The 23,463-nt window shown below is 40.2% G+C and overlaps 1 protein-coding gene across 3 annotated transcripts in view; it reads right to left on the minus strand.

The window, feature by feature from the left end:
• Positions 1-23,463, minus strand: part of RASGEF1C (RasGEF domain family member 1C) — a 186,941-nt gene that overhangs the window by 71,088 nt on the left and 92,390 nt on the right. For all 3 annotated transcript variants that reach the window (XM_051979083.1, XM_051979081.1, XM_051979080.1), the window contains 3 exons: positions 5,156-5,332; positions 3,276-3,398; positions 729-866 (listed from right to left, as the gene is read on the minus strand). In XM_051979083.1, coding sequence (XP_051835043.1) covers positions 729-866; positions 3,276-3,398; positions 5,156-5,326 — 432 coding nt within the window. In that variant the 5' untranslated portion in view covers positions 5,327-5,332. The remainder of the gene's footprint in view (positions 1-728; positions 867-3,275; positions 3,399-5,155; positions 5,333-23,463) is intronic.

Below are 23,463 nucleotides of genomic sequence, written 5' to 3' on the forward strand. Positions count from 1 at the left end.
CATGAAACTTTGTCTGGTTTCCATCCTCCCAGCTAGAAGCGGCCTTATTGGCCTAGAGCTTCACCTCACAAATTGGTCTATATTCCTCCATGCACTGACCACATTTTATCTTATTCCTTTTCCAGATGTAAGCCAAGGAAACGCAGTTTTATCTAAACCTCAAATCTCTTGTAGCATTTAATTCAACATCTCTCCTTCAGAGGATGTGTGGTATATATAGCAGCAAGAGTTCTGGATTTAGAATCAGAAAGAAACCTGGATTTGAGTACTAATTCCAATGCCTAATAACCTTTAGAGAGATCTCAGGGAAATCACATCTCTCTGAGTCTCAATTTCTTCATCTTTGAAATGGGGTTAGAGAGAAATTTTCCACAGCAAACAGAGATGCCCTTGGAGAAAACAGGTCTGGGTTCAAGTTTAGTCTCTGACATATTTTAGCTGTGTAGCCCTGGATAAATAATAGGTAACTCTCCAAGATGGTATTTTACAGAACACTGATCATGTATGTTAGTAGAGGCTATTTCCCCAGCATAAGTTCCTTGTACTAATAAAATCATAAGTCAAATCCCCAGCTTTTCTTCCTGCAATATGATGGTGCACAACTGAGCTGAAACAGTTTTTTAAAGGACAGACAATGGGAATAAAGTAAAATCATATCTGGTGGAGGTAGGGATAGGAATGAAAAAATCAGAAGGAAGGAGCATGAAGTCAGCTCCCAACTCCCTCACCTCATCACAGGGTGCAATTCGGCGAATCATGTCCTTCAGGTGACCAACCATCTTCTCCTCCTGAAAGTCATAGGGGAATGTTTCTGTCCACTCTGCCAATAGCTGCAGGAGCTTGGGACCAAATTTTCGGACACGGGCCTAAAACATAAACATGAGGGGGTAGACAGGAATGAAAACTTCCCTATTATGCAAAGAAACTGGTCATAATTATTTATTTCACAATCTCCTTCCATTTCTCCCCCAACCCCCACCCCAAGCCCCAAGCCCCAATGAAAATGAAAGTGCCTTTGTGAATACTGCTTACAAACAGCATCCAGTGGACTCTTAGCAAAGAGCCCAGATGCTGCTGTGGGTAAAAGTACCTACTGCTCTTCCTCTGACTTAATTCCTGTCAAAGGGAAGCGCTCAGTGATAGGAGGCAGTTGGAAGAATTCATACCTTGTGTATCTGAAAGCTTAAATCCTGGAAATGGGAGCCCTGAGCCTGGGCAGGTAGTGCTCTAGTCCAGATGTGATTTCATTGACAATAAGGAACTCCCATTATGGAAACTCCTTCTGCCAATATTCTGTAGAAAATTACCAAGAGCACTGACAAGTCTAATGCTTGAATGGTCCCCCATCACATGTGGCAGAGGCAGGCTCCCATCTAGCTCTTCCTGACTCCGAAGCTGTCTCCCTCCCCTCTGCCACACTGCCTCTCATCATCAGCAGCATAACCATTATTATTGTTGTTATCATCATTATCACTATCTTCTCCATCCTGTGGATGAGGAACTTGAGGTACTGCAAGGGTTAGGTGGCTTATCTAAGACCACACAGCCGTCTTAGAGCCAGCATTCAAACCAAGGCCTTCTGACTTCAAATACGGGCTGCTGGCACTTCAGCATCAGTCAGCGTGCCCCCTTCTCTACATGCACGCCATAATGCATGAGTGAACGAGGCACAGGCTCAAGTCACGCTGCCGCCGCCCCCGTGCTGCCTGCTGGGGCTGCTCTGATCTCACCTACTAAATAACTCTCTAATTAGCTCCTTGGAGAGCCCAAGTGACCTTTTCAAAGCCAGTCCAGGGCTTCGAAGGAGATGCAACAGCAGGTAGTGAAGCATGCGCCTTAGCATCTTGGAAATGAGATGCATGTAGGGTTTAGCTGGGACTTCTGCAGCTTTCACACTTATCAAGGATTAAGGGACAAGGGAAAAAATGTTGGGCAAATACTCTTGTGGTCAAATGGTTAGGACTAACTATGAAATTACAGAATCTCAGGATTAAGAAGGACCTCAGAGGTCATTAAGTCCAACCCATCTCTGAGTGAAATTAAAAAAAAAAACACTCAACTTTACAAGGGTGAGGAGGCAGCAGTTTGTCTGAAAAATCGAAGGGTTTTAGTGGACTTCATGCTCAATAAAGGCAATAGTGTCTGCAGCCAAAACATGGTTTGCAGTGAAACAAGGAGTTTCTGCATGTAAAAATGTGGTAACCTCTGCTCTGTCTTGTTTTTACTGTATTAAAGTAAATCATTAATTATTAAAGATCTGTGTTCAGTTTTGGGAGGTGACAGTTTAAAAAGAAAACTGAAAGCATTAAGAAAGGAGCAACTAGGAAGTTATGGGCCTCGGTTCTATATAATATTAGGATCATCTGAAGGAATTGGGGACATTTAGGCTGGAGAGAGAAAGTCTCAGAGCAGATTTGATAATGCTTCTTCATGAGTGTGGTAGCTAGTTATGTGAAAGCATGATTAGGCTGCTTCTGCATGACCCTAGTAGAGAAGCAGAAGGTTGCAGTGACAAAAAGGAGAAATAGAGACTTGGTGTTGGAGTTAAAACGAGCCCTATTCCATATTAAAGGGATGTTGTGGGAAGCTGTGGGCTCCCCATTACTGCAGGTCTGGCTTCAAGGCACGGCTCGACAGCCACTTCCTGGGGGTGTTGCTGAGAAGGTTTTTAATAAGGTAGGAATTGGACAGGTAGCTAAGGGGATCCCTTCAAGCTAAAAAATTCTAGAATTCTATGATCCCCAACGAGTGACCATCCATCCAGTTTATAAGTAACCATTCTCTTCTGACAGAGCCTAGTCTACTTTTGTCTAGCTCTAATTGTTAGGAAATTCTCCCTTTTATTGAGATGATATCTGCTTCTCTGGCCCTTCCATCAACTGTTCCCAGTCCTGCCCTTTGGGGCCAAGCAGAATGAGCCTAGGATGTCACCTTAATGAAAACCAGCTTGGAGAGGAAGGAGGGGAAGGGAGCATTAACTATCTCCTGGAGGCCAACATACTCCTTTCTGGGCTGGGAGAGCCCCTTCCTCAGGAATGAAAGCATCTGGAGCCAGAAGGAAGGATCTTCATGTTTTATGGGATGAACCAGAGTCCCATCCACTAAGTCCCATCCAATTGCCCAGTTTTATGAATTTGTGATCAATACCACTCACAAGAGGGAATAAATTAGAGGCATCCTGATGACACAATTCATGAGTAGTAGAGGCTTTCACGCTAGCTTCAAGTGCTTCTTGAATTTGCTTAGAGCCCATGTTAGCCCCCAGACCAGCTCACCTTGTCCAGTACAGGTTCATCCAGTCTCTGCTGTTCAATGCATTGGTGACAGACTCGGGCCAAGAGCTCATGGGGCTCGATGAAGAGTCTGGAACTCAGCAGAAAGGTAAAGATGTAGGCTTTCTGGGAAGAAGTAGAAAGACACAATTACAAACAAGCCTCTCACTTGGGAAGGGGAAAATTTGTTTCCTTTTTTTTTCTATTCTTGTAAATTTACTTATTTTAAATACACATTGCTTTATGAATCATGTTAGAAAAGAAAAATCAGAGCAACAGAGAAAAACCATAGGAGAGATTTTTTAAAAAACAGAAAAAAGAAGTGAACATAGCATGTGTTGATTTACATACAGTATTCTTAGTTCCTTTTCTGGATGCAGATGGCATTTTCAGTCCAAATTATATTGGGATTGCTTTGGATCACTGAACCACTGAAAACCAAGTTTTTCATAGTTGATCATGGTACATTTTAACTGTTCTGCTTGTTTCACTTGGTTATCAGTTTGTGTAAATCGGGAAGATTTATTTCCCATTTTTACTTCTCTCTCCACTTGATTCCCCTTCTTTCTCTGATTCTGCTCCCTTTCCTCAACAGAGGACCAGAGTGAGGGATAGCTAAACTCTCTCTCCCCCCACCATGGTCAAGTTGGCCAAGGGACTCCACTTCTTGCTTTTTCTTCCCTGCAAAGCTAAGCATCTCACCACTACAGATTTCCCACAATGTAGTACAGAGGAGAAAGAACCAGTTTGGCAATCAGATAAACTGGATTCTCCTCCCATTTACTATGTGACCCAAGATAAATCACTTAAAAGGCAGCAGGATACTGTAGAATGAGCACTGAATAAATGAACCCAGAGTACTTGAGTTCAAATCGTGGCTTTGCCACTCACTACTATATAATAACCAGAAGCAGGTAATTTAATCTGTCTGGGCACTAGCTTTGTCATCTTTAAAATGAAGAGGGTGGGCTAGCTAACGTGAAGCCCTTTCCAGGTCCTTGGTTTCCAGAGATTCTTTAAGTTCTTAGCTAAAACCTCACCTTACATAGGAGGCATTTCCTGGTTCCCCTCCCTGTTAGCATCTTCCCCTGTGAAATCACCTCCCATCTACTTGGTCTGTATATATCATTTTTTACACATTGTCCCCTCTTCTATTATAGTGTGAGGTCTTTTGAGGACAGATACTTTCTTTGCATCCCCAGAACTTAGTATAGAGCTTGGCACATAGTAAGTGCTAAGTAAATGCTTTTTGGTTAACTGAATTTATACTTCTCCTTTTGAAGCGCCTCAGTTTCCCCATCTGCACAATAGAGATAAACAACATCTGTTCTAGTGTGATTTTTTTGGTGATCTTTTTGAACCAGCTAGTTCACGGGTATAAATCCCAACTCTTCAACATGCACATGTAAATATGTACACACACGCACACACAACTTCTGGAGAAGCATAATATTTATAAGAATGAAGTTGTCTTGGGGTTTGTCCAGCCTTATTACCGGCATGATCAAGAGCAAATCACTTCAGCTCCTTGTAATTCAGTTTCTTCATCTATTAAAAAGAGGAGGTTGAGCTAGTTGTTCTTTGAGGTCCTTTCCAGTTCTAAACATATGCTATTTGATCCTATCATCCAGATGTCCAATATACAATAATCCTACGGTTCTCCGCTTTAGGACATAAATGTTCCCTTTGTGTTCCACACAAAAAATTAGTCCCCACAATGGACCAAATAAGAGGAATCTGTTTGCCACTGACTGCTCTCCTTGTTCTCTAACTCTGCTACAGTAAATGCAAAGTCTCTTCCCCACTTCCTCAAAACCTGCTGGGATTCGTGAGTATGTGTGTACAGATGTCCATCATCCCATCCCCACCCGATGATCACTCACTTCCGGATAGTAGTCTGTGGTAGGGATGAGGTGCTGGATCAAAGCATCGAGTGATGCGGAGCTCAGGTTTCCATCCTGAAAGATCAGTCCTCCTTGCTCCCCAGATGAATGAAGGTGGGGGCTGAAGCCACAGGGAGTCACCATGCTTGTGGCATTCAGCGTCTGGGGCATGCCTTCCTGAAACGCCAAGGGAGATGAGTTAGAAGATGGGCTGTGAGACAACAATAACATCAACAATAATAATCATCCATATTGATATATCATTTTAAGGTTTGTGCAGTAGAGTGCCAGGCCCAGGGTCAGGAAGACTCATTTTCCTGAGATCAAATTTGGCCTCAGAACCTGAGCAAGTCAGTTAATCTTGTCTGCCTCAGTTTCCTCATCTATAAAACAGGCTGGAGAAGGAAATGGCAAATCACTCCAGTAGTATTTTTGTCAAAAAAAATTCCTAGTGGGGTCATGAAGAGTAGGACATGACTAAAAAGTCACAAGTCTCTTTAAGTAGGCTTTTTTCCTAAGGTTTGCAAAGTCTATCACACAAATGAAATCATTTTATCTTCAAATAAACCTGTGAGGAAGGTGCTATTATTATCCCCATTTTACAGATAAGGAAACTGAGGTTGAAAGGAGTTAAGTAACTCACCAGAAGTCACACAACTCATAAGCATCTGAGCAAAAGATTCAAACATCTTTGCACCTGCACATCTATCTATTCAATATTATATATCATGCTATCTCCCATAGGGCAGTATTGACCAAAAACATATTTGAAAGAGAGAATATGATCAGGTGGTTTGGGAAAACTATCCTCCAGGTAAGGGAATGATATACTATTATGTCTCAAAAGGTAATATGCTTTTGGCTTTGAACCTACTCCTGCAAACATGGATCTAGGATGAACCACAGACTCCTTTCCCATATGGTAACTGCAGAGGAAAAATTTAAGAAAATAAGATAGAACAAATGTACTTATAGGAACTCACCTAATAATTTTTTTATTTTAAATAGTATTTTATTTTTTCCAGTTACATGTAAAAACATTTAAAGATTGATTTAAAAAATAAATTTCTGAGTTCCAGTTTTTTCCCCTCCTCCTTAAGACAATTTGATGTATCACCTGATGATTTTAAACATTATCTGAAGAAAGAAGTTTTGGGGGAATGCTTCCTTGCCCTGACACAAGCTAGTTATGTGAAGAATTTCATACCTGTCTTCTCCAACTAGTCTAGCCCATATTGATCTTGACTTTGGCTGAACTCTACCTTCTCTACTCTGATAATGTCCCCCGCCCCCATGGCTCAAAACCCTCCCTCTCTTTCCATCCTGCCCAACACACACACACAGAGTTTCACAAGCCAAATTTTGCTCGGCATTCAAGGTCATCCACATCCTACATACCTCCAAGATATCTAGCCAATCTTCTGTCCTTACATGCCCCCCTCCCCATGCACTAACCAGTGAAAACTGACTACCATTCACATATAATTGTCTGTGAATCAGCTCTCTATTTGATTTACCAGATCCCTTGCCCCCCAAATGAAAAAGAAGTGGCCCTTAGCATCAAATTCTAAGTCCAAGATTATCTATCTATCTATCTGTCTGTCTGTCTATTTATCAATCGATCTATCTTCCTTCCTTCCTCCCTTCCCTGCTTCCTTCCTTTTTTCTCTCTGAATCTCTGAACTGAGCCAGTTTTAACACAGAGCAGATAGTTGCCTGTTGCTATTTCCTAGGTTGAAGAGGACACAAAAGCAACATCTCAAGAGACCCTCTCTGTTTCTCTCTATTTCTGTATCTCTTTCTGTGTCTCTTTCTTTCTCCCCCTCCCTCAAGAGACCCTCTCTGTTTCTGTTTCTATTTCTGTATTTTTCTCTCTGTCTCTTTGTTCCTCCTCCTCCTTCCTCCCCTTCTCTCTCTCTCTCCTCTCTCTCTCTATTTCTCTCTCTCTTTCTCTCTCTCCCCCTCCTCTCCTTTCCTCTCCTTCTTTTCTCTCTCTGTTTCTCTGTCTCTTTCTCTCTCCCCTTTCTTCCCTCTTTCTGTCTCTGTCTCTTTCTCCCAACTCTCCTTCTCCTTCTCTTCCTCTTTTCCTCCCTCCCTTTCCCCCCTCTCTCCCTCCCTCCCTCTCTTCCCACCCCACCCCTCTCCCCTCTCTCTGTCCATCTCCTCCTCCTTCTCCCTGAACTCTAATATAAGCTGTAATAAAAATAAATATCTGCTCTACAATGACTCACATTCCCACATGGCAGGGTTCCTCAGCTGGTCGATCACCATTGATTAGTCCATTGGAAGCAATACCTAGATGATCTCTCTATGCTGGCTACAGCCTTTGTGTTCTCTCCCCAGAGCTTACAAGGTCTAGTTCACTCACCTCCCTCCCCTGCACTAAGGGCTGGTACCACTAGGACCTTGAGGACAGGAATTGTATTCGTTTTAGTCTCTGTACTTCCTTGTCCAGCACAATACCTGGCACACAGTAGGAGTTTAACTGGATCCTGTGCTGTTAAGAGGAATTACCTTCCCTTATCTACCTCTGCATTAGTTCAAATCCCCTCTTCCTCTGAAGCCCTAGAGAACATTCTGCATCTTTAGTCACATTCTGATTTGTACTTGTGCCCATGTTTAACCCCCCCTGCCTACATAACCTTTCATTTAGACTCAGCTTTTAGAAGAGAAAGCCAATGTCTCATGCCTCTATCTCTCCCAGAGCACGCAGGATAGGGCTCTGCATAGGTGGGGTGCTTCCACATCTATTGAACAGATGAATGAATAAGCAAAAGAAAAGGTTGGAGATGGTTCCCACAAATAATGATTTGGAATCTTTCTCCGCATCCTTAAAGAGTCACATTTGGTCATTTTGCACCAGGGCATATTCAGATTCCTTCCCCATTCACTGCTTGGTTGTCATCTTTGGGAGGATTATCTCCATGGTAACAAGATGCAAGACTGAAGGCTAGCAGGAACAAGTAGGAAGGGGTGGTGGTCCTTTATTTCCCAGGCAGCATCCCAGCCGCCCCTGAATGCAGCAATTACTCACTATGGGGACCCCATTGGTGAATGCATCTGCACAATTTGGACTAGATGCCAGCACTGGCTCTTATTGAGAGTTACACCGCTGGTATAACTCTTAATTAGACACCATTATCAAAAATTCTGCTTGCATCCCTCAACAGTTTGTTTTTTCCCCACAATTAAGGAAAGGTTTGGGGTTTTTTTGGGGGGTGGTAAATAAATGTCTCCAGTAATTCAAAGCACAGCCATCCCTGAACTAAGCCAGTTTTTACACAGACTAGGTAGTTGCTTGTTGCTGTTTCCCAGATTGAAAAGCACATGAAAGCAACAGCTCATCTCTCTTTTGGCCAGCCAGCCTATGGAACCTTTAACATTCTCCCAAGGAAGACAGAGCCTTCTCTTCTCTGAGATCTGCCCTGCAGGATGCTCTGCCCTGAAAGCCAAGGATGTCAACAGCACGCCAACCATGCCTGCATACATGAAAGTGTGCCACGAGGGAGGGGGTGAGTTACTGGCTCCTGCTCTGCTTGAGACTCCCCCCCAACTACAAACAGCAAAGGCAAACAAGAATCTGACTCGAAGAACTGGGCTTTGGGGATGCCAGGCCCCCCATCTCTAACATGTTTAGGGTCACACCAAGAGAACAGCCGGCTGAAGAGGAAGGAATATGGAATGGAAAAGATATAGAAAGAGCACAGCAGCTGGCTATGAAGCAGAACTAGGGAAATGTTGTTTTCCTATCAGAGCCAATAGAGTATAGCAACAGCCAGTTGTTGCTCTCACAATAATAAATACACTTCGGTTCAAGGAAGGTGTAGACTTCATTTATTACCTTGGAGATCTCCATCTCTAGTCCCAATCATTTTGTTAAGCTGCAATCCCACATTTTCAATTCCCTGCTGGACAGCTCCATATGAATGTACTGATTAATCCACAAGCAATTATTAAGTACTTACTATGTACCAAGCATTATTTTAAATGCTGGGGATACAAAGAAAAAATAAGAACAGAATCTGCCCTTAAGAGGCTTACATTCTCATGGAGTACTTCTTCCTCTGAGGGGTGATAGACAACAGGGACCCAAGTTAGAAGCATTTCTTTACCTCTTGTGAGGAGTGGTCTTTGGATGAGACCAAACTGTGCCTAGTTTGGGAGTTCAGTGGGTATCACAGGTCTTTTGGGAGAAAGGACACATAGATTGGGAAACCTAAAATCTTTGATCAGAAAGATGAAAGGGAGCTTAGCAGGACTCCATCCAATCTATTTCAAACACAATTATCCTTGTCCTGAAGACATAGATTTCAGCTGACAGGGTATAAGAATGTAGAATTATATATAGCCTACAAAGACTGTAGAAGAGTTGAAGGAAAGAAATAAAAATTTATGGGAAACTGCTAGAAGTGATATTCTAAAAGTCCTATTGAGTCTAAAGATTAGCCCCTGTCCTTGTTTTCCCTGTATAGCTAAGTTCAAAGCCTTGTAAATTATCAAGACTAAAACAGTAATTCTTTCCTAAGAGGAAAACACACAGATATATACACCCACACACAAATGGAGGAGACAATATATACATAAATAGGTTTACACAAATATATAGAGAGTAGCTGTAATATCACCTCAAATGGAAGGTTCCTTTCAAAATACTTTTGTTTTTATATCACAGTAGTTTTCAGGTGTATAATTTGCCACGTTCTTTACAAGCACCCACCCACCTGTCTTATATTAAAGAGAAAATATTGAACAAAACTGACATAGTGGATATTTCTAATAATATATGCTCCATTCTCTATCTGTGGTCCTGTAATAATCGACCAAAAGAAAAGAGAATCCACTAATAGCTAAACATAACAGAATCCAGACAAGAGGTGATAAGGATCTGAATTTAAATGAGTGGCTATTTTTTGTGTAGTGGAGGAGACAGATGTGAAACTGTGAAAGTGAAATTTGTCGCGTTAAAGTGAATACTGCCCTACCTTTGAGGACTACCTTGAAAACCCCAATGGACCAATTGTTCTAAACTTACTTTGAGGAGCCCCTTGAAAGCTCCAAAGGGCCAATTGTTCTGCAGTGGGAAGCTGAGGGTTATTTTTCCTTTTCAGAGATGGGGGTGGGGAAGGAGAGGGTTTTGAGGTGGGGCGACTGCCAATCTCAAGCTGATGGCTCAGGAATCAAGCAGCTCTCTGGGGTCTCAATGAAGAAACAGCAGCACTTCTACCCCAAGCAGGTCAGGTTGCCAAAAAATGCTCAGCTCACAATGAGCCTTTTTTTTTTTTGATAACGCAGCCTGTTTAAAAGCCTATAATGTGTGCCAAGGCTTTATACCCATTCATATGCCATCCTTGGCATGGTGATCCATCACAAGCAAAAGATGAGAACAAGTCTCCATGCACCTGGCAGGGGACAGATCCAGAGAGAAATAACACATCTGGCTTCAAACACCAAAGTTCTGTTGCCCAGAGATCCCCAGAACAGTGGGAAAAGCAGTGAGTGTATGAGCATCACCATCACTCACTTGATATGGTACCAAACTGATCCAGGGTTCAAGGGGCACAAGACCCAGGACTGAATGATGCTTCTCCTCACACCATCATGTACAGATAGTGCCAGTGCCAGTGACTTGGGAAACTACTCAAAGCAGCAGCAGCAGCAAGGTGTCTGTAAACCTTGAGGGCTATTTAATAAAAATAGCTTTTCAAAATAACCAATTTTTATAGGGATCAATACAAGCTGGAAAACAAACTCTGAGAGTCAGCAGGCTCAGCTGCCAGTAATAGAGCCTAGAAGCATAGATTTAGGGCTGGAAATGACCTTAGAGGTCATCGAGTCCAACCCCCTCTTTTTACAGATAAAGAAATAGAGATCCAGAAAAATTACATGATTTTTTCAGGATTACAAAGTCAATAAGTGTTTGAGGCAGAATTTGAATCCAATTCCTCCAAATCTAGTGCTCTATCACTCTGTTAATAAATTGTTCTATGACTTAGGAACTCCTCATTCTAGCTCATTCACAGGAGAGCACAGAAGGAAAAATGCTTTGCAAATAGAAAAATATAGGGAATAATGGCAATAATTATAGCTAATATGTAGGTGGTACAGTGGACAGAGAACCAGGTCTAAAGTCAGGAAAACTTCTATCTCTTCTTGAATTCAAATCTGGTCTCAAACATTTACTAGCTGTGTCATCCTAGTCAAGTCACTTAATCTTCTTTGCCTCAGTTTCCTCTTTGGTAAAATGAGCTGGAGAAGGAAATAGCAAACCATCCCAGTATCTTTGCCAAGAAAACCATAAATGGGATCATGAAGAGTCAGGTATGACTGGAATAATGATTCAATAACATGCTTGCAGATCACTTCAAGGTCTTCAAAGTGCTTCATGAGAATAATTTCATTTGCTCCTATCACCCACTCTGAAGAGCAAGGATTCTTACCCACTTAAAAAGAACAGATATAGAAACTGAGGCTTAGAATGTTTGAGGCCACACAGCCCACAGATGAGGTGGGATTCAAATCTGTCTTCCTAACTCCAAGCCCATTTCTTTAATCATTAACATATCATTCTCTCACCAGCTATCCTCAGAGGAGTATAAGGGCAGTATAAATCTAATTGTGGTCCCTCTGGAATGCTGGCTCATCATTCTGACATTCTGGCCTTTGACAGCATCCTGTCAGAAACCCCAGTAGTGACGTGTGTTTCACAGTCTACAAGAAATACAACCCAGAACACTCTTTTAGCACAAACATTCTCCACTTCTGGGCCCCCACTTTCTTCTTGAGGCCCTCCTTTGACTTGGGGATATTATATGATTTCCTGCGAGGACCTTAGAGTCTCTTGCTCTGGGAAGCCTGTTATATACCCTGATGGGCACTTGGTACAAAGGAGAAGAAACCATGGTCCAGGGAACAGTGTGTTTGGTCCTGGGGATGGGACACCGATTTCCAGGCCCAGTCAGTTCTGCCAGACACGTTCTGTAGGATCTTGGCCAAGTCACTTAACATCTCATGTTCACAAGGAACTTTCCTCATAATCACTTCAGTGCAAGTTTCATCATCTCCACTGTACAGATAAATAAATTACAGACTCAGTGGGTGTGACTTGCCCAACATCACACGGCTAACATGTCAGAGTTGGGGTTTGAAGCTAGGTCACCTGAATATAAGTTCAATACTTACTATTACACTGTTCTTCTTTCTACCTGTAGAGGGATCCAGAAACGATCCTTTTTTGCACCTCCATTTTTTCATCTACACCATGAGAAGGTTGAACTGTATGAGTTTTAACATCCTCAGCTAATTGGGGTATTCTCATTGAATTCTATCACATGAGGTTCCTTTAAAACTGCTGACATTCCTAGCCAAGATAAGTTTCTTGTTCAAGTCCACTGAAAAGCAGCATGGGATAGATAAACCACTGAAATTAAAGTTAGAAAAACTTGAGTCTGAATCCCAATTTAGATGCTTACTAGCTGTAAGACCCTGGCAAATTACTGAAACTCTCTGGGTCTCAGTTAGGTTCCGATGGCTTCTGAGGTCCTGTCCTAAATTAAATCCAGAGTCCTAGGCTCTTAAAGGAATGAGTGATCCTGGATCTGCAGCATTTTTGTGTTGGAAGAGAGGTGAGGATGGGGAGGGCAAGCCTGCAGGTTAGCATTGATACAAAGGTGTTCTGGGGGGAGGAGAAGAGCACTGAGGAAGAGGAGGAGAAAAAGGAGGAGAGAGAATATGGAGAAGTATGGATGGAAAAAATGGATGAGGAGAAGGAAGAAGAGGAAGCAAAATGAGAAGGATGGAGGTGGATAGATAGAGGAGGAGGGGGAGAAGGAAGACAATGGAAAAGAATTGAAGAGGAGAGGAGGAGGAAGAAGATGGAGGAATTAGAGGTGGCAACTGGTTGGCTCAGAAATGAGAAGCAGCTGTCCCTGAGCTTTAACTTTGCTGAATAGCACAAAATGGTGCTTTTTCAGCAGTAGAAGCCCCAGACTAGACCCCCACATCCCTGTGCCCCAGTCGTAACTGTTTCTCAATTGATTTGTCTTTTTGAACTTGGCTTTTGTCTTCTGGGCTATATGTGTATCATAGCAACATCTCAACCCTTGGGGTTTTTCTACATAGCTGCATCTGTATATTAGGGATGAGGAACTAGGAAGGAAAAGATGAAGAAGGGAGAGGCACAAACCCAATGCAGCAAGATTTTGTATTTGCTCAAATAGTTTTTGCAGAGCTGGATTTGTAAACGGTCACTGCCTAAGCTTGCTAGGTACCCCACAGTGGGACAATAGAGATAGAAGGGATTAGAGGAAAACCTTGCAGAATTGATACCTGCTCTTTTCTTTCTTTCTTTTACATTGTATTTTATTCTGAGTGTGATTAATTTTAGAATTTAAACTAAAATAGAGGGTAAGAAACCAAAAACAACAAATGTTTTCAGGGCTGACATAAGTGTCACCATATCAAGATTCTGTGTCTTCACAAACCAAATGTTAGCACCCCAGACTCACTAAACCTCCACCCCAGAGCAAGCAATAGTGACAATCCATTTGTATGCTCAAGGGCCTCCCCCAGCACAAAATCAGAGACTGAGAGACCTCAGCCTCTTCTTTCTGCCTGAAAGGAATCAGTTCAGAGGGGCATGATCTGATTCAGTGAACCACACAGGGAAACAATGGCATAGCTAGAGTTCCTAGAATTCAGGGTTCCATGCACTGCCACCAGTCCACCAAGGGTGCTAGAAGATGTATATTTATTCCAGCTGGACTGGATAATGGGCTGGACCCAGGAAGACAACTTGTAAATTCAGGTCTGCCTTGAAGGCCTCTAGCCCAGTATCTAAAAAAGCACAACTATAACTTCCCAATGATCCGCTCTTATTACCCAACAGACCCTCTTCTTGCCACAAAATGCAAAATAAAACTGAATGAAAAAAGTGCACCTCATTATGCATCTGTCTAAAATGCTCCATCCCTTTGCCCTCAGAAGGGAAGTCCACTTCTTCAGAAGTGAAGAGCAGTCACTATATTAATCCCTGTTTGAAATCTTTCAATGCTGCTCCTATGATTATGATTGTATAAATTGTGTTCTACATTTTGCTCCCTTTGCAGTGCATCACACAAGTCTTACCCACAACTTATACTTTATGTGACTGCGTCATCTCCCCTCCTACACAGTAAGCCCCCAAAGGCTTCTACTGACATTATTACTGAGATTCATTGTCCCCAGAAAATTAATTTATATATATTTTATGTTTATTTACCTGTGTTCGTGTTATTTTCCTCTCACAGAATATGAGTTTTAGAAAGTAGGGGCTATTTTGTTTTGTCTTTGTACCTTCAGAATTTTAAATGTCTAGTTCTCAACAGGCACTTAATGAGTAAATGGAATTAATGGAAGTCATTTATTCCCTGCTCCTTCCATCTCAGTGATCAGAACAAGGCCCTACACATAGGTGGTACTTAAGAAGATTGATTGCTTGACTGATTTGCAGTCAAGGCCATATTTTTTTTTCCCTTGGGCCATAAGCTTCTTTTGGGACAAGGTGTCCCAAAAGTCTTGGTAAAAAATTATCCTGTTAACTAAACTGTTAAAATTCTGGGGACATAAAAATAAAACAAAATAGCCTCTGTCTTTTAGGAGCTTATATTCTATTTAAGTTTTAATAGCTTAAAACTACACTAAGATTTTTAGAACATCCTGTATTTATGCTCTAACCCACTACACTTCTGAGGGATGAATTTCACCCAAATTAGGCTGAAAAGGAACTAATTAATAAGGATTAAAACCACGATTTCTTTTTCCGTTTTCTTTTATTGCTGGCAGGAGGAACAGAGGGTTGATGGGAAAGTGGGGAATGAAAGTAGGTCGTGAATGAAAGTTGTTCATTGGTGAAAAAGCAACCTGAAAGAAGTGTCAGGAGAAGCAGTAAGTGGAAGACTGGAGATACTTTCTTCCTAATAGGTGCCAGAGCTAGAGCTAGCTTGTTAGTATCTCTCAGCCTTTAAAACTTTAAGGCATTCCTACTACAGGCATTAAATTCTAAGGCATTCTTGGATAGTGACAAGAGAACTCAACATACCTGTCCTGGAAGGGAATAATGAATTCCCCAAATGGAGAATATCATTATACTGGACAGGGTAAAGATCACAGGACCACAGGAGGTTTAGCACTCCAGGGAACAACCTCCAGGTTCAACTAACACAGGGGTTCTTAACCTAGAAACTGTGAACTTTTTTATGTTAATTTATGGCTTTCTTGTCTTGTCTTTATTTTCAGTTCCAAATTCTCTCTCTCCAGTCAGGTAGATAATTAATAATAACTGAGGAAACAATCGGAGCTATACAATTAATTAGCAGAACAGGTAAGATAAATGGGTCAATGGACTTTCCAGTCAGTCCAAAGACCCCGAATATAGAGTGAAACAGATTTTTAGGTATTAAAAACAATTAATCAAATAAGACCAATTAATTAAAAGAAACCAATTAACTAGGATACAGAATGAGGTAATCTGATTACTAATTGGAGAAAAGATTAGGGACTTTCCAAATTGAGAAGAGGATTCTCTGAAATAAAAAAAAAAGGTGTCCCACTTCCCCCAAGTGACTGTGTTCAGCCAAATGAACATTGAAAAAATAATTGATTGACCAGTATGGGGCCAGTTTTCAAATATAACATACAGATTACATAAGATGCATAATTGTGAGAAAACTCCTTGCATCAATCTTCAGGTCTGACTTGGTTTCTGCTCAGTATAACAGGTTCTTAGATAAAGGTCTCTAAGCAACAGATAGAGATTGTCCAGCCATACAGGACTAGGTTCAAACAATGCAATAAAGCTTCCTCACAATTATCATAATTGAATAAAGTGTTCTCACAAGACAGAAATTGGACGCAACCCATAATGAATAGAAAGGGGACTGAACTAGATTCAGAATTGAGTCACAAGCTGGACTCAGTGTAATTTATGCAATTACCTCACAGCCCCACCCGCACCCATTGAGAAGGCAAGAAGTATGATATGATGATACCTATTATACATGAAAAACATATTTCCACATTAGGCAAGTTGAAAAAAAAAGAAAATATAATATTGAATCTGCAATTCTCTATCTGAAGATGGATATCAATTTTCATCATGAAATTGTAATGAAACATTATATTGTTGATCATTGCACATTCTTGCTATTATTGTATACAATATTCTCCTGGAGTTACTCACTTTACTTTGCATCAGTTCATATCAGTCTTTCCAAATTTTCCTGAAATTATCCCCTTTGTCACTGAGGAATATCTCCTTAGTTTTCAATGCTTTGCTATCACAAGAGGAATATTTTTGTACATGTAGGTCTTTTTCCTTTTCTTTTGGTCTCTTTGAGATACAGATCTAGTAGTGGTATTGCTGGGTCAAAGGGTATGCACAATTCTATAACCTATTGGGCAATGTTCCAAATGAATACAGAATGATTAGACCACTTTGGTCTATGAACTTTAAAGAAAAAAATTGATAACTATTTCAATTGCATTGATTGCCTTTGTAATCTTATGTATTTTTTCATCAAATTAAGAAATTTATGTTGGCTAATGTCCTTATTTTAAAGATGAGGAAACAGATGAGATATTAACAGATTTGCCAAATTACACACTAGTAAATGGCACAGTTAGGATTTGCAACAAAGTCTTCTGACTCCAGATTCATTATGTCCTGTATTATAGTACAATCTAGGAAAGAGCGCAGTGTGTATACCACTAGAACAAAAGAGAAGCCTGTATGGACAAAAGTATTCATTTTGTTGTTGGAAGAGAGGGGCCTATGGATGTGAGGTGTTATATATGCCATATTTTTTTTATTCTTTATTTATTAGGTAGGGAAGGGTGAGAGGGCTAGATTCAGAAATGAACATGATATAGAGAATAAAAGTCAGTAATAAAGCAAAACAAATTTTAAATTTTTAAGTGCATAGTGCTCTAAATTACTACTAATTAGAGAAATACAAATAAAAACAAAACCTATGTTGGCTAACATGACAGAAAAGGAAAATGATAAATGTTGGAGAAGATTGAGAAAATTGGAACACTAATACATTGTTAGTGGGGTTGTGAATTGATCCAGTCATTTTGAAGAGCAATTTGGAACTATACCCAAAGAGCTATAAAACTGTGCATTCTTTTTGATCTAGCAATCTCACTATTGGATCTGTATCTCAGAAATCATAAAAGAGGAAAAATATTTATGGCAGTTCTTGTTGTGGTAGCAAAGAACTGGAAATTGAGGGGATGCTCATCCATTAGGGAGTGATAGAAAATGCTGACCCACAGTCAGAGAAAGAACTATGGAGTCTGAATATAGATCTAAGCATACTATTTTCCTTTTTTTTTTTTTGCTGAGGCAATTGGGGTCAAGTGACTTGCCCAGGGTTACATAGCTAGGACATGTTAAGTATCTGAGACCATTTTTGAACTCAGGTCCTCCTGACTTCAGGACTGGTGCTGTATCCACAGCACTACTTAGTTGCCCCTTATTTTCACTTTTTTTTCTTTCTTGTGGTTTTTCCCTTTTGTTCTGAGTCTTCTTTCACAACACAACTAATATGGAAATCTTTTTTAACATGATTGTACATGTATAACCTATATCACATTGCTCACTATCTTGGGGAGGGAGGAGATAAATTCAAAGCTCAAAATCTTACAAAGATGAATGTTGAAAGCTATTTTTACATGTAATTGGAAAAAATAAAATACTATTAAATTTTTTTAAGTACACGAAGCTGGACTATAATTTAGGGAAGAAGGAAGGAAGGAAGACAAGAAGGAAGGAAGGAAGATAAAGAGAAAGGAGAAAGGGAAGAAGGAAAGAAGGAAGGAGGAGAAGGAGGGAGGGAGGAAAGAAGGAAGAAAAGGAAAAAGGAGGGAGAGAAAAAGGAAGGTAGAAAGAAAGGAAGGAAGAAAGGAAGGATACTTCATTATATGCACATTTCTACATTAGCCAAATTGGAGAGTCAGAGAGAGAGAGAGAGAGAAACAGAGAGAGAGAGAGAGAGAGAGAGAGAGAAGGCAAGAGGGAGGAAAGAAGGAAAGGAAGGACAAAGTAGGGATGGAGGGGGAAAAGGAGGGAGGGAAGAAGAAAAGAAGGAAGGATACCTATTATAAATGGAAAACATATTTCCATATTAGCTAAATTGCAGAGAGAGAAAGAAAGAGAGGGAGAAAAGAGAGAGAAAAGAAGAAGAAGAAAAAGAAGAAGAAGAAGAAGAAGAAGAAAGAAGAAGAAGAAGAAGAAGAAGAGAAGGAGGAAGAAAAGGGGGAGAAAGGAAAAGAGAAGAAGGAAGAGGAGGAGGAACAGAAGGAGGGAGGGAGGGAGAAAAGAAGGAAGGGAGGGAAAGAGAGAAGGAAGGAAAAAAGATAAGGAGGGAGGAAGAAAGGGAGAAAGGAAGGAAGGAAGGAAGGAAGGAAGGAAGGAAGGAAGGAAGGAAGGAAGGAAGGAAGGAAGGAAGGAAGGAAGGAAGGAAAGGAAGGAAGGAAGGAAGGAAAGGAAGGAAGGAAAGGTAAAATATTTCTGACCTAATAATCTTCGCTGCCAGAAAGGTTCCTTCCTTCTTCCCCAATCTCATACTAAGCATTATCCGAGAGTTCTCATTTAGAGGCTTTTTCCATCATGAGCCCAGTTCAATTTTCTAAAACAAGATTCAACAGCACTGATAGAAATGACTTCTGTAACCTCAGTCAGTGAATGAAGAGCGAGTCCAATTTACCTGCAACACTGGAGGAAACACACTACAGAGAAATCTGCTGAGAGATCCTTGGGCCAGGCCTCTCTGCCAAATCACATTGTCTATCAGCAGGAACCACTGAGCCACCATCTCTCAACCTGACAAGTGGATGATCTGGATAAAAAATAAAAGTTTCTCTAGGGAAATGTTCCCACAGCAGGCCATAATAGGAAAGAAGGAAGCCACATGCTTTCAAGAAACATGAAGTAATAACAAGAGGGTTGGACTTGAATCAGCATACCTGGGTTCAAAATCTGAGCTCAAATACTTCCAGCTGGATTCAATTTATTTCAAACATTAAGCACATACTATTTACAAAGCATTCTACTAGGTGCAAGATATACTCACTAAGAAATGAAAATAGGCTGTTTCTCCAATGAATTTACATTGAACTAAGGGAGCAGCATGGCTTAGCAGGGAGAACAGCACCTCAACGTGGAGTCCAACAATCTATGTTCAGATCTTGCTTCTGATGTTGGCACTTGTATGATGTTGGATAGGTCATTTAATCTCAGAGGGACTTGATTTCCTCATTTATAAGATGAAGACAAGTGGAGAAATCGAACTAGATACTTTCTGAGGTATCCTCCAGTTCCAGAACTCTGCTAATATGAACATATACACATAAGGAAATTTGAGGGAAGAAAGATATGAGTGGGAGGTGGTCAGGAACGGCTTTACAGAGGAAGAGATATCTAAGCTGAGCCTTGAAGGAAGATAAGGATTCTGAGAGGACGTTATGAAGGGGAGTGGATTCTAGACACAAGGTACACCTTATACAAATGAATGAAGGCTAGAGATAGAATGTCAGGCTTGAAAAATATCTAAGGGTCCATCACGGCTAAATTGTAGAATGCATGAAGGGGAGTCATATGAAACTGAGTCAGAAAAGGAAATTGGAACCAGAGCAGAAAGGCCTTTTAGCAATGTTTACTTCCCACTTCACAAGATCATTTGGAAGTAACTATTTTTAAACTTTAGAGCAGTATAGAAATGAGCATTTTTTACCATGATCATTAGGGTAATCACCTAACCCCAATTCCCCAGGTATTTTTCTAAGACTATTAATTACAAACCAAATGCTTATTTGCACTAATGGAATGTTTCCACATTGAAAGTTTCCCACACCAATGAAACCACCATTCTGATGCATGTATAATGACAGATGTACTAGTAATTCATTGGTGATGCTAGGTGAAGTCCACAGCAATGACTTTTCATTCACAGATCTTTCTGATGCAACCAGAGATTTTCTATCAGACTGAATGATAGCCTAGACCATCACCCCCTTTCTAAGGTATTCCCTGACAAGCAGGGTGTTTGTGTGGGGGATGGAAGAGTGAGGAAATTATATTTCCACTCGAGGAAGGACATGGTCACTCCTTAGAATTCTGGAATAGTCAATACCGAAGAATTCATTCAGAATCACAGCCCTTCAGAGTTAGAAGGGACCTCAGAAGAGATTAAGTATAGTCCAAGTCCACTCATCTAGAAGGCAGTATGTACAATGGAAAGTATGCTGAATTTAAAAGTCAGAAGACCTAGATTCAAATTCTGGCTCCCTCCCTCAATACTTAAATAATCTTGAAGAAGTCTTTACTTCTCTAGACTGAAGTTTTCTCAAAGGGGTTAGACTAGAGCAGAAATGTCAAACTCAATTAGAAAATGGGGCCACTAAATCATACACGAGGATCTCTGCATATTGACTTAGAAAACCACATATTAACATTACCCATGTCCTACTGAATTTTTATTTTTTCTTTTATATATGTATTTCCCAATTACATTTAAAAATGGTTTGGTAGATATTTCCACCAGCTAAAGGATCTTTATAGTCCCCTCCAGGCCATGTTTCATTCTTGAATAGGAAAGCCTTACTTTTCCCCACATACCCAAAGAGGGATCACAAAGCCTTTGCCTGGTGCCTAATATACTTTCTGATGATTTTAATGGTTAGGAAATATTTCCTCATATCAAGCCTAAACTTACATCTTCTCGACTTATACCAATTACTAATTAATTTTGCCTATTGGGACCCAAAGGAACAAACTCAATTTCTTTTCCCCATGACAACTTTTCAAATACTTAAATATAACTATCACATACCTGCCCTTCCACCCAAGTCTTTTCTTGGCTAAACATCCCCAGGTCCTTTAATCAGTTTTCAGATAGCATGAACTGAAAGCCCTCTTCAGAAGGTTTTTATTTATCATTGGCTTTAATGAAATGCAGTACCCAGATAGCTGAATGTAATATTCTAGATTTAGTCTGATTAGGATATCACTCTAGTTCTAGACATTTGGTTTAATTAGCTTCCTTGGTTCAGATATCACAATCCTGACTTGAATTGAACTGGTAGGCCATTAAACTTTCAGATCTTTTCTGAAAATTCGGGCTGATGGGGCAGCTAGGTGGATAGAGTGGATAGAACACCAGCCCTGAAGTCAGGAGGACCTGAGTTCAAGTTTGGTCTCAGACCCTTAATACTTCCCAGTTGTGTGCTCTGGGCAAGTCACTTAACCCCAATTCCTCAGCAAGAAAAAAGAAAGAAAGAAAAAGAAAAGAAAAATTCTGGCTGATTTCAGAAAAGTCTGGAAAGACTTATATGAACAATGCTGAGTAAAGTGAGTAGAACCAAGAAAACACTGTACATAGTAATAGCAGGATTATGATCAAAGTACTGCCTGACCATGTCTATCATTCTATATTTAGAATGATTTTTTTTAATCTAAGTGAAAGATTTTATTGTTCAGTCATTTTTCAGTTATATCCGACTCTTTGTGACCCCATTTAGGATTTTCTTGGAAGAGATATTGTAGTTTGCCATTTCATTCTCCAGCTCAGCTTACAGATAAGAAAACTAAGACAAACAGATTTTTTTTATTAAAGCTTTCTAATTACAAAACATATGCATGGGTAATTTTTCCAACATTGACCTTTACAGAAAACTTTTATTCCAAATTTTCCCATCTTTCTCCCCACCTCTTCCCCTAGCTGGCAGGTAGTCCAATACATGTTAAATATGTTAAAATACATATTAGATCCAATATATGTATACATATATGCTGCACAAGAAAAATCAGATCAAGAAGGAAGAAAAAATATTGGGAAAGAAAACAAAAGGCAAGCAAATAACAACAGAGAGAGTGAGAATGCTATGTTGTGTTCCACACTCTGTTCCCACGGTTCTCTCTCCTATGTTCTTCTAATTTGTTTATAATACATTCTTTATGTCTAAATCATGAACCCATTTTGCCCTAATCTTGGTGTACAGTGTTAGGTGTGGGTCTATGCCCACTTTCTGCCTTACTAGTTTCCAATTTTCCCAGCAGTTTTTGTCAAATCGTGAATTCTTATCCCAAAAGCTGGGGTCTCTGGGTTTGTCGAGTACTAGATTGCTATAGTCATTGACTGTTTTGTTCTATGAACCTAATCTATTCCACTGATCAACTTCTCCATTTCTTACCCAGTACCAAATGGTTTTGATGACCGCTGCTTTATAATATAGTTTTAGATCTGGTACAACTAAGCTATCTTCGTGGGATTAAGTGACTTGCTCAAAGTCACAGAGTTTGTAAATGTCTGAGACCAAATTTCAACTCAGGAAGATAGGAAGAGAAGTCTTTCTGACTCCAGGTCTGGCATTCTATACACTGTGCTACCTAGCTACCTATAAGACTTTATATCTAACCATATTAAATTTGGCCTTATACTCTAGCCTCTCAGGAATTCTGATTCCATCTTCCACTGAGTTAGCTATCCCTTCAATTAATTAATCTATTAACAGGCCTACTAGATACCACTGGACTTTGGGAATAAAAGCAAAGAGAATGAAACTATTTTCAGAAATAATAATTTTCATTCTAATAGTGGAGACAATAATTATGTACATCTAAAATACATACAGCACACATATAGTGTGTGTGTGTGTGTGTGATGCTATATACACAAAGCAGTTAAATACCAGGTAGTTTGGAAGGGAAGGCACTAGTATTTGAGGGAATCAGGAAAGGTTGTGCCTAAGTATCATCTGAAAAAAAAGGGGGACTCGGAGGCAGAGATAAAAAGGAAATAAACTCTAAGTGAAGGGGTTGGCCATCTACAAATTTTATAAGCCTACCATGGATTTCTTTATCCAAGGGAGTTTATAACAGGATTTCCAGATATGTTAAATCTTGTGCATTAGGAAGGGGCAGTGGAGAGATTAAGTCTCAACTCCTTATGCTCCCCACAACTCAACAGAGAAATGATGAATTTAAAGATACAGAATGAGACACACATTGTTTTTGACAAAGCCAACAGAGGAATTTGTTTTGATTGACTATGTATATTTCTTTTTTTTAAAATAATTTTTTATTGATAGAACTCATGCCAGGGTAATTTTTTACAACATTATCCTTGCATTCACTTCTATTCTGACTTTTTCCCTCCCTCCCTCCACCCCCTCCCCCAGATGGCAAGCAATCCTTTACATGTTGAATAGGTTACAGTAAATCCTGGATACAATATATGTGTGCAGAACCGAACAGTTTTCTTGTTGTACAG

The sequence above is a fragment of the Antechinus flavipes genome, chromosome 2 (genome assembly GCF_016432865.1).
Source record: "Antechinus flavipes isolate AdamAnt ecotype Samford, QLD, Australia chromosome 2, AdamAnt_v2, whole genome shotgun sequence".
NCBI lineage: Eukaryota > Metazoa > Chordata > Mammalia > Dasyuromorphia > Dasyuridae > Antechinus > Antechinus flavipes.